Here is a 16272-nt window from a genome sequence, read left to right as displayed (position 1 = left end):
TATGTGTACTACATAAGTCCACTCCTATGCTGTACTATTTCACTATCATCTCTCTATCACACAAATAACTAATACATACAGCCTGAAATTTCAATTCAACAATATCAGAGAATTATAGATTCTTTTGTTCTTCAAAGTATCTATCATATCTACCAGATATGGTGTCCAACATTAGAGGTATATCATTCCTTTGGCCTCTGTATGATCCTGTTACACAAGATGTCATTTGTAATAGATCCAACGTGATATCGTAGTTTACTTAAGTAGATAAGAGACCAGGCCCCACCTCACATTGACCTTTGTCATATTATCATCACATTTCACTTTTGGCTTATGTGTCCAACGTTCATAAAGTCTTAAAGGAATAAAAGAATTTTACATTGAAGACTATACATACTCATGATTGTCATACTGTGATCAGACATAGCCTTCTTCTTCAACCCCAATGATTGGGAAAATCATGTAGGAATAAAAAGAAATGTCAGTGTAAATCATGATATGGTCCAGAGTGTCGATTCTGACACACAGAGGCCTACTAGTGGGTCCAAGGACAATTGTAGTACTCTGTCATTACCTTTCCACATGAGCCTCGTGCATCAGGAGTAGTCTTTCAGCCTCTGTTTGCAATGTTGTTTTACCTTATCTGTTCTGTACTCCAGAACTTTATTGTTAGAACAACCAACAATGTCCACACATCTCATTATTACAGTTTTTCTTTCTGTGTAAAGGGCTGTAAGACAAACCTTTAGTTTTATTTTCAGTCTTAGTCAGGCATGCTGTGTAATTAAAGATATGGATTACGGGAATTATTTTAATCAGTGTATCTTTATTATCATAGTTTATGGGTTTGAATGCTCCGATGTACTTTAGAGGTATGAGTTGGGCACGTAACTTTGATCTCTAAATATGATAAAAGTTGCACCTATAGGGTAGTTTCTGGGCATTTCACTTCTGCTTCACAGAGAATTTGTCTTTTCTGAACCAAATAGTTGCTCATCACCACTTAACTGGCCACGAGTGTGTTTGCAAGTGTACTAGTATCTGTGTTGTATGCTGTCGCCAGGTTGCAGTGAAACAAGATATATAATATAGAATACAAACTTAATAATGGCATTACCAACACCAGGAGATCCTGATGGTGCAGTATAAGAAGATGCAACTAATAAGTTAAAGGTGAAATTAATCTAAATAGATATATACACTACCAGCCAAAGGTTGGACACACCTTCTCATTTAATGGGTTTTTTTCCGCTCCACTTTTTAACCGCACCTCCGAGTAGAGCCCATATTAATGCCACACAGAATTCCAGTACCAGACACATCTCTACATGAACTGTTCTGGGGAGACAGCGCAAATCAGGCCTTTATGGTCAAATAGCAGCTAAGAAACCACAACTAAAGAAAAGTAGCAAGCAGAAGAGATTTGTTTGGGCTAAGAAACACAAGGAATGGACATTAGACCAGTGGAAATCTGTAATCAAAGTAATCAAAGCAGTGGGTGGCTATTCTGAGGAATCTAAAATATAAAACATCTTTTGAGTTTTTGTTTGTTGACACTTTTTTGTTTACTACATAATTACATATTTCATTCATACTTTAGATGCGTTCAGTGAGATCACAATATAAATAATCATGAAAATAAAGAAAAAAACATTAAATGAGAAGGTGTGTCTAAACTGACTGATAGTGTAAATATCCAGTAGCCATTGGAGCCGGATAGCAGTGGCTGGGATGTGCCAGGTATTTCAGTGAAACTGAGTTTCAATAGTGGGACCATAAGATATCTGTAGGCTAATCTGATTAAACTTTGTCTCTCGTCTCACATTCACAGGTTAATGCAGTTCAGCATCTGTCAGCCAATAAGGAAGTCAATCAGTATAAGTTTGTAAGTAAAGGTAGAGGCAACCAAATGCAAGCACAGATAAGTAAGGGACATCAAACACTTAGACTTGAGGATCTATCCGCCTGTTGCACTTCTCTTTCTTGCCAACATGAATGGTAAGTTAAGTTTGTTTCTATTATCATCCATGTACATTTGCAGCTACTTTATTCATCACACAATATCTTTTTTCCAGATACTGCAATACAAATTTTATTTGCATCGTTGTGACTAAAGTTGTGTTAATAATTCAAGAAAATAAAAGCAATTCTATCAACTGTGCTAATTTATTCTATGTTAACGATGTATTCTTTTTTTTGTTGCTTCCAGTTGGCTCACATTATGCAACATTATGCTGTGTTCTAGTCTCAGGTTATTTAATAAATATCCATAATGATGATTCACTCTGGATGGTAAAGTGCAGTATAAGGAAAGCTGGAACTATATTATGCATTGTGAAGAGGCTGTGGCAATGTAATCCCAAGATATTATATGTAGGTAATGTGTAAGACATAATGTCCTACATTTCTAGTTCTAATTTCTATGAACTTTAAATTTTCTCTATAAACTTGACAGAGACATAGATAATATACTTTTACAGCAAGTGAGCAGAGTGTAATATGATTACTGACTGAGACTGTCATGCTTGCATGAAGCATTTTTGTCTCTGAGGAATAGAGTTGAAAAATAACTTGCTGATAACAGTTGCAACATTAGAAATGATGCAATAAACAAAATGGTAAAAACTAAAAAAATACTCTGAAACCTTTTTTTTTTTTTTTTGTAGTGCCACCAACACGGAGGATTGTCCTCCTCGGGAAAACGGGAGCTGGAAAAAGCAGTGTTGCAAACACTTTATTTGGAGAATCCACGTTCAAAATGGGCCATTCCCCTGACTCAGAGACGAGCTTTTGCAAAGCCAAGTCCAAACTCATTAACAGAAGATCCATAACTTTGGTTGACACACCAGGCTTCTTTGACACAAGCAGATCAGAAGAGGACATGAAGCCCAACATACTGCAATGTATTGTTGAGTGCGCTCCTGGTCCTCATGCCTTTATCGTTGTTCTTAAAGTGGAGAAATTCACAGATCATGAAAAGTCTGTCATCGAAAACATGTTCCAGCATTTCTCTGAGGAGGTTTTACGATATGCTGTAATTCTTTTCACTCACGGTGACCAACTGCTGGAGGAAATGAAAATTGAAGAGTTCGTCAGTCAGAGCAAATGCCTGGCTGATCTCGTTCAGAAGTGTGGAGGCCGATGCCACGTTATAGATAATAAATACTGGAATAATGAGGCAAAGAATGAATACAGGAGCAACAAGTTCCAAGTGGAACAGCTTCTCAAAACCATTGATGATATAGTGATGGAAAACAAAGGTGGATATTACACTAATGAGATACTGCAAGCAATAGAGACAGAAATACAGAAAGAGGCAGAGCGTATTAAACAAACATCACAGACTATGTCTTCAGAAGAAGCCAGGGAAAGAGCTAAAAGTGGAGTCTATAAACAGCACGTGGCTAAATTTGCACGCATCGCAGGTAAAGGTCTACTAATTGCAGCTTTGCTTGGTGGATTGGAGTTTGCTCCACTTGTACCTCTAGCTATAAAAGGAGTCAGTACAATCAAACAAGCAGCAAGGAAGAAGAGAATAGAAACAGTGTCAAAGGAAGAAACAAGTACAGGAGTAACTGCGGTAAAGGCAGGAGGAAAAGCACAAACACAGTCAGTATCTACACCGAATAAAGGAACTCCAACAAAAGAAACAGCAGTGGAAAGGAGCGTCGCTGGAGCAAAAACGGGAGCTGATATTCTCTCAAAACTACTTAAAATTTTTAGGAAGACAAATGAAGAGGAAGTGAGCGCATCAATAACAGACGAAGCAGCGACACTGGAAGAAGAAGCCGAAGATGCAGAAGCAGAAGATGGAACAGAGGAACTAGTCGAAGAAGAAACTGGGACTGCAGAAGTTTTACCAACTATAGAAACAGATGTGCCAGTAGAAGAAGAAGAAACTGAGCAAGTAAAAGTGGAAATGACACAAGAGATGACAACATCAATGACAGGAGAAACACCAGAAGTGGCAGCAGTACTGGCAGATGGAGAAGGAGCAGCTGCGTTGACAACAGCAGTCGAAGAAGAAACAGTTGGGGCGGTGCTGTCAGCAGCAGAGGAGGCGGCTGAGGAGGTAGCGTTGTCTGCAGTGGGGGAAGCTCTTTCAGTAACAGCGGTGGTAGAGGGCATGGCTGAAGCTTCAATTGAAGGAGTGGAAATGGAAGTAGTAGAAGGAGCTGCTGGAGTAGTTGCGGAGGCAATAGATGGAGTAGTACAAGTGATGGATGTAGCTGTTAAGGTAGCTGAAAGCTGTTGCGTACAGTGAATCAACCTGTACCAACAGAATTTCTGCTTTCAGCGATTCAACTCGACTATTTCTATTAAAATTATTGTAACACTGGCAACAATGGTGTAATCACTTACATCCCTGTAATGGGTGGTATGAGTTATAATATAGATCTAGTTGAGGCTGGCTCTTAATTTAAAAAAAAAAAGCAGTTAAGACATTGTTGCTAACATTTTTGGCTTTACTTTTGTGTTTTTAAAATGGATAGTGTTTCAAATACAGAGATTTAATTTCTTCTTTTTTTGTTAAATATAAAACTATTGATTGTATTAATTCTATCTATTAAGAAAACATGATCTGGTTAGGCTGGGAAACATTATAGCAGAGTTTTCCTTTAAACCATCTCAAGGATTTTATCTAGTAATGACAGAAATAATTATATTCTTAAAATGAAATTTTAAGATTACATTTTTGATGAAAAAATATAGTTAAAACAAGCAAACGGTTATAAAAGATCTGACTTGAGGGCGGATCAACCCTGGAGTCTTTTCTTGTCTGGGCAACTAATATCACAGGTGCATTAAACTGTGTCTGTCCTGTTTCTCCACACTTTTACCTTCAGTTTTCATCTCCTAAAATTTGTCAGATTACAGCTGAATAATTAGATTTAAAAACTTCAAAAATGCATTTAAGCTGGGTAAATGATGACCACAAAAAGTATAAAAATAAATGATATATTTTGAACTTCTATTTCATTAATAATGATGATATTGTTTGTCTATGATTAATGTCTATGTCTATGATGTGTCAGTGACTATGATTGTCACTGACACATGTTCATTTTCTTCGCTTAGGTGGATTCAAATTAAAACTCTGTTCTTTATTTCCATGTTGCCATAGTGAATCATGGTTTATTATTGATTTTATTTAGAGGTCAGACTTTTTTAAGGTCTGTTGATGTAACAAAGATTACTCAGAGAAGGGAAGTTATTAACAAGAAAAGGAGCACATTTGAAATTGACTACAAATAGAGGGGGAAAGCTCAAGCAATATAAAGTTGAACCTGGGAGGACTCATTAACTACAAGTTGTAAGAAGATGACTTGGCAACTGTTGTTTCACTAATTTGTGCCTTCTTGTCTCCTCGTCCTGCTGCCTATGAGGGAAAATTTATCTTCAGCGTGTCTTGCTATAGTTTATCACAAGTTGTGAAACTGATATGGAGGACAGAGGAAAAAGGAAGCATGCTAGAGGAGCTATAGTTGTGTATGCACAGGTGTGTGTTTTATTGAGGTGTTTTGGGGTTGTTTTAACTATAACAGAGCTGTGGCACAAAGCTGGAATGTACCAGTCATGGTGGGAGGACTCAGCAGCCAGACCTTTTTACCTAGAAGTCATTTCATTATTTAAGATCAAACTTTGTACCCTTCACTGTTCCTATAAAACTTTCTTGTCTCTTTGTGCTTTGTTGTGAATTTAACTGAAAATTAAGCTAAATAGTTGTTTAAAAATACATATATTTTAAATGTTGATCAACAACCTGTCATTTCTTATCTAGTGAATTTTTATTTTTATTCATCGCCTTTTGGGAGAAATTATTAGAAGCATCCTGTTTTACTTTAACTTTAGCGTGTGGGCTAAAAGTAATCGGTATGTTACTGCTGCTTAGAGGCTGCAGAACAGATAACCTGTAACTCTGATAAAGGAGCTGTTCTGATAAAGTGACCCAATTAGGGAATATTTTTAAAGTCTCCTATTCCACATCCTCCAACGAAACTCATCACTTTAAGTAACTGAAAATGTTCTCTGATGTGAAGCTCACAGTGAGGCATTTAATGTTGCAGTGTCATTTCCAATAAAACAAGCCCAAAAAAGGAGTGTCTGGTGAATGTTCTGATATCCAAAAAGAAAAATCTTCCACTTGAATGAAAATTTGTTGATGTTTTCAGGCATGGCCCTCAACTTACTAAACCACCCCCCTGCAACTGTATCTCTGTTCTTAAAGTGGTAAGCACCTATTTTATCTCCTAATCACAAACAGTGCAATATGATTGTCTTGGCCCTGAGTAAACATAACTGAAATGTGCACATTACTACTCCTGAAATGATCAACAACAAATCTCTATGAAATATTAATTAAACATGAGCTAAATATTAAACTCAAAATATACAGTAGGGATTTTGCGCCTACAGCAGCTGGTGACGTGTAGGCGCAAAATCGTGTTGCTCAAACAAGAGTCCCGCTAAGATCCATAGAGACGCAAAAGGAGTCTCAATGATTAGAGTCGTAATTACAGTGAGTCACCACTAGATGTCAGCAGATCGCAGGATTTCTTTTCCCCAGACATAATTCTGTTAAACTTTCTGTGCCATGATGACATCCAGTTCAGCAAAAAAGTAACTTTTATACTATTAAAGTTATTTTTCATCTCTTTTATTAAGGCTTTTCTATTCTAAAGTTTATATTAAAACTAGCAGTAGCACTCACTGGCCTATTTATTAGGGACACTGTGACATAGAGATCAAAAAAACTTTAGACATCAAAAATTCAGACGGTTTGATTAAATTACATCTCTGCCTTGTATTACTTGAAGTGCCAGGTAGCTTTGTGGTCACTTTAAAAATCATTCTCTCTCTTAAAGTCTGGCCATTAGTGAAAGGCTACTGTGCAAATATTTACACTCATTTTACCTCAATGCCAGTCACATTGTGTCTTTTCTTCATACTGTAGGTATGTGTAGCAGGTGTAGGTATGAGTCTGAAGGTGCAACCACAAATAAAAATTCCTTTGATTTTGATCAATTAATTCTAGGTTTATGCGAACACATCAGTTTGCTGGAAGATGTAAATTACATACTAATCAATGTATATTCATAATTAAAATACTGTACTTAAAAAAACTACTGACATCTATCTTTTATCTTTAAATACTAAAAGAATGATGTATTTATTTCTTTATGTGTACATTTATGTATATTCAAATGTACAAGATAAAATCATTTTGGCCAGAGGCTATTAGGTCTTTTTCTTAGGTAGCCACACCCATGTGTGCACACATATCAAAGGTCATAACTTACAGCACTAGAAAACAATCATCATTTGCTTCATGTAATGCTAATGTCTGCAGTATATTGCCTCACTGGGAAATGAGGAAATAACACAAGAATCATATCAGCAATCATATCTGTCCCGCATTTAGCAGGTTAAACTAAAATAAACAATAAAAGACGAATCAAATAGACCAATACGGCAAGGCTGGGTTGGTCGATTTGGTAAAGTAAATCCGTTGGGCATCTTTCTTTGCCTTTAGATAGTAATTCTGATGGCAAAAGAGCCAAACGGGACAGGCAAAAAAAAACAAAAAACGATCATACCAACAAGAGAAGAAACACCTTAATTACCAGCTTCTCAGCTGTCCCCATCCTGTTCCCATGCATTCGTGTATGTTTTTTTTTTTTAACATTTACATTAACTTTGTAACTTTTTTAAGTTTGATTATGGTTTAAAAAATTAATAAAAAAAATTAATAAATAAAATACATAACATTTGCAGGGAACAGTGGTTATTGTTTGCTTTTTATTTTTATATTTGTCATTATTTTAATGTATTAATTTTTTTTAAGTGGCGTTAGCAAGCTTTTATAACAAAACTGTCACATACTAATTGGTTTAAGACTTGCAGAAGTTGAAGCCCCACCCCACATTTCCTTGCGTTTCCCTTCAATTAGTTAAAAACTCCGCTGTGCACCTGTGGATTTCATCCAAATGGCAGAGAAATGGCCGCAGCAGTGTGCCGTCGTCGAGTTGGACCTGTATCAGCTTTACTGCTCGGTATGTATGGACCTACTCAAAGATCCCGTCACCATCCAGTGTGGACACACTTACTGCAGAATCTGCATCGAGGGGTTCTGGGAGCAGGAAAAGGAGAAGGGAACGTACAGCTGTCCTCAGTGTAGGGAGACCTTCAGTCCAAGGCCTGTCCTCGGGAGGAACACCATGCTGGCTGAGGTGATGTATCCACCGTGCTGCTTGGAAAAAAATAATAAAAAAAAAAAAATCCGAGTTAATTAATGTACCTTTTTTTTTGCTTGTTTTGTTAATTAAATACACATTTACGCCTACCGGTCACGTGGTTAGTGCCGTGTTTGACCCACTCCTTTCTTCAGACCTGCTTTAATTCTTCGTGGCACAGACTCAGCAAGGTGCTGGAAACATTCCTCGGTGTTTTTTGGTTCAACATTTCGTGACAGTATCACACAGTTGCTGCAGATTTGTCGTTTATGTCAGGTTTCAGCTTTGTGCCATGATCTGCAGCTATCTCTCAGATAAGCTCATCTCTTACTAAAGGACACGTGGTGTGTCAAGAAAATATCCCCAACACCATTAAATTATTAATTATTAACAGCAGTCTGTATCACTATCCAACTTGGTTTTAAGTTGGATAGTGATTTTTAAATTGGACAACCAAATCAGAGCAGTGGGGAAGTGCAGTTTTTATCATTTAAGGCGACTGGCAAGAGTAAAATCTTTTCTTTCGAGGCAGCACCTTGAAACCGTGATCCATGCTTTTATTTCTTCCCGCCTGGACTACTGTAACACACTTTATGTGGGGGTCAGTCAGTCATTGCTCTCACGTCTGCAGCTGGTTCAAAATGCTGCTGCACGACTCCTAACAGGAACTTGTAAAAGAGAGCATATAACCCCTGTCCTAGCCTCACTGCACTGGCTGCCTGTGTCTAATTTTAAAATTCTGTTTGTTTTTAAATGCCTTCACAATCTTGCCCTGCCTTACTTCTCTGAGCTTTATCTCCACACACCATGTCGGTCTCTCAGGTCACCTGACCAGCTGCTCCTGTAGGTACCGAGATCCAGGAGGAAGCTCAGAGGGGACAGGGCCTTTTCTATCGTGGGACCAAAATTATGGAGTACTTTGCCCTGGCACGTTAGAGTATCCTTCACTATCCACTTTTAAATCGCGTCTTAAAACCCACTTTTAATCTTTGGCTTTTAACCTCAGTGAGACTTAGTTTTCCATGGAAATTAAATTAGTTATTTAATTCATTTTTTTTCTTTCTTTTATTTGGCTTTTATTTATATCTTATGTATTTTTATTTTTTGGTTCCTGTGTGTGTGTGTCAGTCCCAGAAGATTAGCAATTTCTGAAAGACTGACACCAGCATGTCTGCCACATTGAAATTAGTCTTTTTTTCCATTCTGGTTCTGTCTAATAACGTCCCAGGAGTATAATTTCTTATTTATTTTGGCATGGCATTAGATTTTTTGTAGGTGATTACCACACCCACTGTTGTTACTCCTAAAATATTTTAATACACAACATTATTTTCATAACCAGCTATTCTGTACACAACAACATATTATGTTTTTTTATTATTGCATTTTCTACAGTTTTAAAGAAAATACACAATTGGGATGCTTTTGCTGACTTCATCCTCTTTCAGTTCTATTTTGATTCTGTTTGTCGTGCAAAACCTTTGACCGTTTTTATTTGATCACTGTAGGTTGTAGAGAAGCTGAAGAGGACAGTAACCCAACAGGCCCGTCCAGCTTCTCCTCTTGCTCCTGCAGGACCAACAGACATTGCCTGTGATTTCTGTTGTGGGACCAAAAGAAACAAAGCCAGCATGTCCTGCCTGACCTGCTTGGCATCGTACTGTCCTGCTCATCTTGAGCCTCACCACAGTTTTCCTGTGCTGAAGCTTCACCAGCTGGTGTCTGCTACAGTGCCACTTAAGGAAAAAATGTGCACAAAGCACAACAAGCTGATGGAGGTTTACTGTAAGACTGATCAAAGATGTATCTGCTATTTGTGCACCATGGACGATCACTGGCGCCACTCAACAGTGTCAGCTGCAGCAGAAAGAGCTGCTGAGCAGGTAAAGATCAATAAAAAAAACCGAAATGAATCTGGAGTGTTTTAATTTTTCTCTGATCCTGCGGTTTCTTCTTGCAGGGACGGCTTTTTCTGAGTCACTGTGCAGTTAAGCGGAAATCCCAGGAGAGACAAAAAGAGCTGAATGAGCTGGTCCAAGCTGTGAAGGACTTCAAGGTGTGGAAATAAGACTAGAAACCAAATATCTCTACTGACCACAGTGCTGTCTAGTACATGTGCTTTGTGGTAGTGTAAACTCATAAATTACTTGGTTAAATTCCAACTACTGCGTTCAGATTAATACAGCTTTCATAAGAATAACTGCCTCCTTAATGTGCTTTATACCATAACATGAAGACCCTACAATCATACAGAGATGATACATATGAGTTATACAGTTTTTTTTTCTATTAAGAGCATTAACAGGCTTTAATCCTGTATCTTCAATGTACCTAATACAAGAGATTCAGTCAGCAAATGGAATTGGCTGACTGTGGCCCATTTCATCTGTGTGCAACAGGCACATAGTTGCATGTACACTTTGAGATATTGTTTACATGGAAACTTTTCACAGTGAGTCAAGATGCAAAGTAAACTGCAGATGAACCACGACAAACACATTTTTAACAATAAACCTAATTGGTCACTTAAAGGAGCCAATGTGGACAACATAAGTAAAAATAAAGCTCTCCAGAAAATACTTGGAGTAAAAATCAGAAATTAAAATCCATCAATGAGACACTAACTATTACATATTTACTAAATGCAGTGGCTACATTTTATTTTCTTTATATTGGTTTATGAATTTTGCCGCAGTTTTCTAAATTCGCCTCCAAAAAGTATTTTTTTCCTAATCTAAACCTTCCTTGTATAAAACAGATTTATTTTCAGACTGCAATGAAGTCCAAAGACAAGCTCTTTGATGAGCTGATCTCCTCCATACAAAAGCAACGTACTTTAATAAAGCAGCTGATTGAGACTCAAGAGAAACTTGCAGTTGTTCGGGCAGAAGCTCTGCAGCTGCAGCTGGAGGAGGAAATCGCCAGGCTGAAGAAAAGAGACGCTGACCTGGAACAGCTTTCTCATACAGAAGATCACATTCATTTCATTCAGGTAGGAAATGTGTCTTTTGTGTTGTAGGCCAACTCATGTTTCTTTCTAAAATTCTGTCACCATTTAGACTCTATATTTAATTCAGTGTTTTATAACCAAAAGGTCACATCTGGAGCTGTAAAAGCTCAAATGGTTGTAGAGGAAAACCTGTTTAAACATTACCTCATGAAGACATAAACACTGCACTATCACTATTTTGTTAATTGCTATGTTTTGTAGCGCTCATTTCATGTAAGGCCATCAAAGCTTCCCACCCGAGCAAAGAAAAATCCAGGTGAAAGAAACCTAATGTGAAACATGCAGTTTGAGCACACATTGTAACTTCTTGCTGGGGAGTTTATGAGGATGCATAAATTTGATTTAAAATGTGTTGCTGTGCAGCAAATGTTCATCAATGAATATGAGCATTTACATTGAAAAAATGAGAGGGAGGATATAAATTTTGTATATGGTGCACCATCTCTCGCTCTCTGTATGTATGTATATATAAAAACACTGCAGAGAGTAAAATTACTGACAGTCCACCATTGTACAAATGTAGAAATTAATTTCACTGAAACAATAATGTGGTGCCAAGCATAGAAAAATCTGCACTTTGAAAAATACCCGTGTACATGTGGACGTAGCCTGAGAGCCGATACTGATGGAGCCATATTAGAACAAGTCTTGAAAAACTAGATCTATTGTAGAAATACTTTTTTGAGAAAAGCAGGGAGCTGAAACTTTGCACACATCCTATTGGGATTTTTTTCTTCTTTTTCCTTTATAGTTACACATAAAATGTTTTTATTTAAATATGTTATATGTTCAAAAATTAAATTTCAACATCTTTTTTTTTTTTTTTTTTTTTTCTTTTTTTTCCCAGCTCTTCCAGTCTCTCTCAATCTCATGTGAATCTCCAGACTTGCCAACAGGCGCTGTTGTTCGTCCTAAACATTCAGTGGAAACCGTGACCGAATGTCTGACTCAGCTGAGAGATGACATGAAGAAGCTTCTGGAGACCACATGGCCCAAGATCTCTGCAACAGGTACCTGAGAGAAATATCCATCCACTTGATTCCACTTAATCCAGTATTATTCATTTATTTTGTTCCTATCAGTTTTTGGTATAAAAGTTGTGCTGCCACCTGTGCCAAAGACCAGAGAAGAGTTTTTGTGCTGTAAGTATATCAGTATATCAAAGCAGTAATCACTTACTAAATACTTGAAGGCTGATGATATTCCTGGTTTGCTTGTCCATCAGATCACTGTCCTCTAACAGTGGATCCCAACTCGGTCAACAAATACTTGGACCTTTCACAAGATTCTCAACGAGTGACGAGTGGCTACTATGAGCATTTTCATTTATCTCACTCGGACAGGTTTGGAGGTGTGAAGCAGGTGCTGTGCAAAGAGGGTTTAACAGGGCGGTGCTATTGGGAGGTCAGTTGGAGTGGTGGCGCCTGGTCAGTGGCAGCGTCTTACAAAAACATCAGCCGGACATCATTTGACTCAGAATTTGGGAAGAATGACAAGTCCTGGTGTTTGGAGTGCTCTGCAAAAGGATATACTTTCAGACATAATTTAGTAGCAAAGGCGGTGTCAGGTCCTCGTACCTCTCAGATTGGCGTGTACCTGGATTACAGGTCAGGTACTCTGTCGTTTTACAGCATCTCTGACATCATGACTCTGCTTCACAAAGTGTGCACAGTATTCACTCAGCCTCTCTATCCTGGCCTTGGGCTGAAGGAAGGAAGCTCTGGCTGTTATGCAGAAGTGAAGAAGTTGTGATGCCAACTTTTTCACCTCTACCATGTTGATTAATGTCTTTCAAGACCTAAAATAGCAGTGAAGAAACCTGTGAGTGACTCGAATGACTCACACTGTTTGGATGTTGAAAGGCGTGACTCTAGGTGCTCTATCCTCACCAGGCAGGTGTAGAGTTGTGGTTCTAGATTAGAACATTGGAGAAATAAAATCACTGCTAAGTAAATGTAAGAGTTTGTTGCTTTAAGTAATATCATTACCCCGGGTTTGTTTTTGTTTTGCTTTTTTTTTTTTTTTTTTTTTTTTTTTTAAAGTGACTTTGAACGGTCACTTTATAAGCTACATGCACCTAATTGTCTTTGTTCTGTTTTGTCTTTAATGCCTCGGGGAAAAAGAAGTGTTACATTTGTGTTGGTGTATGGTATAAAATATAACTGCTAAAGAAAACATTTGTCTGAGACTTTTTAATGTCAGAATTAAAATATTCACAATAAAGAGCAGTAATTCAGTGTCTCAGATTTTGGCGAAACACACAACCATGTCGGAGCAAGCGGCGGCGCTACCGGCAGCAGCAGCGACACCTGGCCCGGTTATGGCAGTGCCACCAGCGGCTACTTTCACCATCAAGCCACCGGAACTGTTCGACTTCGCAAAGCCCAAGGGATGGGAGAAGTGGATCAGACGTTTCGAGCAAGTAATCTGAACAGTTCAACAGATGCTAACCAAGTGAACACATTAGTTTACTGCATGGGAGACGAGGCTGACGACGTGCTAAGGGGACTTGACCTAACAGACGGGCAGTGCCAGTAGTACGATGCGGTCAGAAACGCATTTGATAGACATTTTGTCCCCAGAAAGAAAGTGATCTATGAAAGAGCAAGGTTTAATAAGCGAGTACAACAGCCAGCAGAAACAGTTGACTCCTTCATAACAGCTCTATATGCTCTCGCTGAAAACTGTGAATATGGTGAACTTCACGATGAACTTTTGAGGGATAGGCTCGTTGTGGGTCTTAAAGATTCATCACTGTCGGAGAGAATGGAGCTCAACAAAGATTTGACCCTAACCAAAGCTATCACAATGACGAGACAATCTGAGGAAATAAAAAGACAGCAAACTGTCCTAATAGGTGAAAGCAGCACGGACAAAACAGCCGTGCATGCCGTGCATGTCAGAAAATCACAGCCAAATAAATTCAGAAGCAGAGACCAAAAGCAGTTCAAGCCACAAAAACCACAAATAACAAAACAAGAGAATAAAACATGTTCTAAATGTTGAAAAGCACAGATGCGCCCAGCCAAAAATGCAGAATGCCACAACTGTGGAAAACGTGGACCCTACGGGAGAGTTTGTAGATCTACAACTGTGCATGAGGTGGCAGGAGAAGACCCGTGGCTTGCTAACATCTGCATGAGAGGCAAAAGCATGACATTTAAATTAAACTCGGGGGCAGATGTCACAGCTATCTCAGAGGAGACATTCAAAGACATTAAGCAGCCAAATGAACATTTGCAAAAAGCTGAAAAGCCACTGTATGGACCAGGAGGTGCAGCACTGATGGTACTTGGGTCTACAAAGGAGGACATTTCCTACAGTGACAGGAGCACTACAGAGACAATCTATGTAGTCAGAAATCTGCGTGTAGCTCTCTTAAGCAGGACAGCTTCTGTGAGACTGAAACTAATTGCCCGAATGGACAATGTTGACCTTGAGACAGTGAAGAAAGCGTACCCGAAACTATGTGATGGGCTCGGGCTTGTTCAAAAACCATACACGATTAAGCTGAAGCCCAACGCTAAACCTTATTCACTGAAAGTGCCAAGGTGTGTTCCACTGCCACTACTGGGCAAAGTCAAAACAGAGCTGGAAAGGATGGAACAGTTGGGAGTAATCAGTCGTGTGGAAGAGCCCACAGACTGGTGTTGCGGCATGGTCGTAGCCCCCAAAAAGGACAAAGAGAAAGTCCATATCTGTGTGGACATGACACCATTAAATGAGTCGGTGTGTCGTGAAAGATATATCCTCCCCTCTGTAGACCAAACACTAGGCATGCTCACAGGTGCGCAGTATTTCTCCAAGCTTGATGCTAACATGGGTTTTTGGCAAATACCGCTGTCCAAAGAATCTGCTCTCCTCACCACACTTATTACGCCATTTGGTAGATACCATTTCAATCGTTTGGCATTTGGTATTTCCAGTGCATCAGAGCATTTCCAAAACATGATGATGACGGAAGTGACAGCCGGCCTCGCGGGAGTCATGTGTAACCCAGAGTAATTTCCTGCACTTATTTCCTGCCATTGAACGCATCACAAATGCATGACTCCAACCACATGACTTTGCTCAGCCAATCGGATGGCATGTAGGTCATAGTAAGCCTGTCCCGGCTTCCTCCCGTCAGATGCGTGGAGGCAAGCCAGGTGACAGAGCTGTTGCAGGTGTGTATTGGCAAACATTTGCTTTTCCCGTTTTAATGCATTTTTTTAACACCAACTAACTTATGCAACTTAGATGCTGATTACTGTGAGCCAGAGCCATAATGTTGTTGTGCACTGAACAGAACGGAATTGGTGAGTTTGAACTTTTAATTGACTGTTTGTATTGCTACCAGCTGACCCTAATCGGCTGCTGCCGGTCCAAACAATTTGATTTTGATTTGACTGATAGTTGTTGAATAACAAATGTTGTGGAGCTACATAGTATGTATGTATGTATGTAGCAGTTGAAATGTTTTCAGTTAAATCCTTATTGGTTAGAAATATTATATTTAACCAATATATTGTTTGTTTATTTATTTATAAATTGTGTACACAGGAACAAGAATAACTTAATGTATTTAGCTTAATTGGCTGACATTTTTGTATTATTCTTGTGATTTCTTATTGGCCTTGTTTATTTAATGCAGGCCAGGTGAACCTTTTTGGGGTATGGAAAAGGATGGCGAGCCAATGAACGGCTAGGAGCAGGACACATTCTGCAATTGACGCTTCCACCGGTTGGGTAGGAAGCTATCAAAGACAACGCTCTGTCCCCATTTTCCAAATACACTGATTTCCGCAATCATACACACCATTCCTTTCATTTATGGACAATAGCGCTTGGACATCTCTCATGGACATTCAGATTAAACTCATGGACTTCAGTGTGGATCAGTGGATTTGATATTAACATGTGGTGTTTATGGGGGAACTGTTTTTTTGAGAACCTGTGTTGCTTGGTATAAGCCAGATAAATCTGTTTAGTTGTCTTTGTGTACCCTCACTGGGTTTTTGATTAATTGGATAGCTGCAGCAGGAGTGA

At 38.7% G+C, this 16272-nt stretch overlaps 1 protein-coding gene across 2 annotated transcripts; it reads left to right on the top strand.

The window, feature by feature from the left end:
* The first annotated feature begins 7943 nt into the window (after positions 1 to 7943).
* Positions 7944 to 13269, top strand: LOC106675643 (E3 ubiquitin-protein ligase TRIM47). 2 transcript variants are annotated; one of them, XM_014410670.3, is made up of 7 exons: positions 7947 to 8231; positions 9743 to 10117; positions 10195 to 10290; positions 10993 to 11226; positions 12092 to 12254; positions 12327 to 12386; positions 12470 to 13269. In XM_014410670.3, the coding sequence occupies exons 1-7, from the start codon at positions 7989 to 7991 to the stop codon at positions 12994 to 12996; spliced, it is 1698 nt and encodes a 565-aa protein (XP_014266156.3). In that variant the 5' UTR covers positions 7947 to 7988; the 3' UTR covers positions 12997 to 13269. The 2 variants fall into 2 exon arrangements, with proteins under 2 accessions (XP_076737781.1, XP_014266156.3); XM_076881666.1 differs by lacking the exon at positions 12327 to 12386 and having other exon boundaries at positions 7944 to 8231; positions 12588 to 12741.
* Positions 13270 to 16272: the final 3003 nt, after the last annotated feature.

The sequence above is a fragment of the Maylandia zebra genome, linkage group LG3 (genome assembly GCF_041146795.1).
Source record: "Maylandia zebra isolate NMK-2024a linkage group LG3, Mzebra_GT3a, whole genome shotgun sequence".
Lineage (NCBI taxonomy): Eukaryota > Metazoa > Chordata > Actinopteri > Cichliformes > Cichlidae > Maylandia > Maylandia zebra.
The sequence above is the reverse complement of the archived record's forward strand: the minus strand, read 5'-3'. Positions and strand labels throughout refer to the sequence as shown.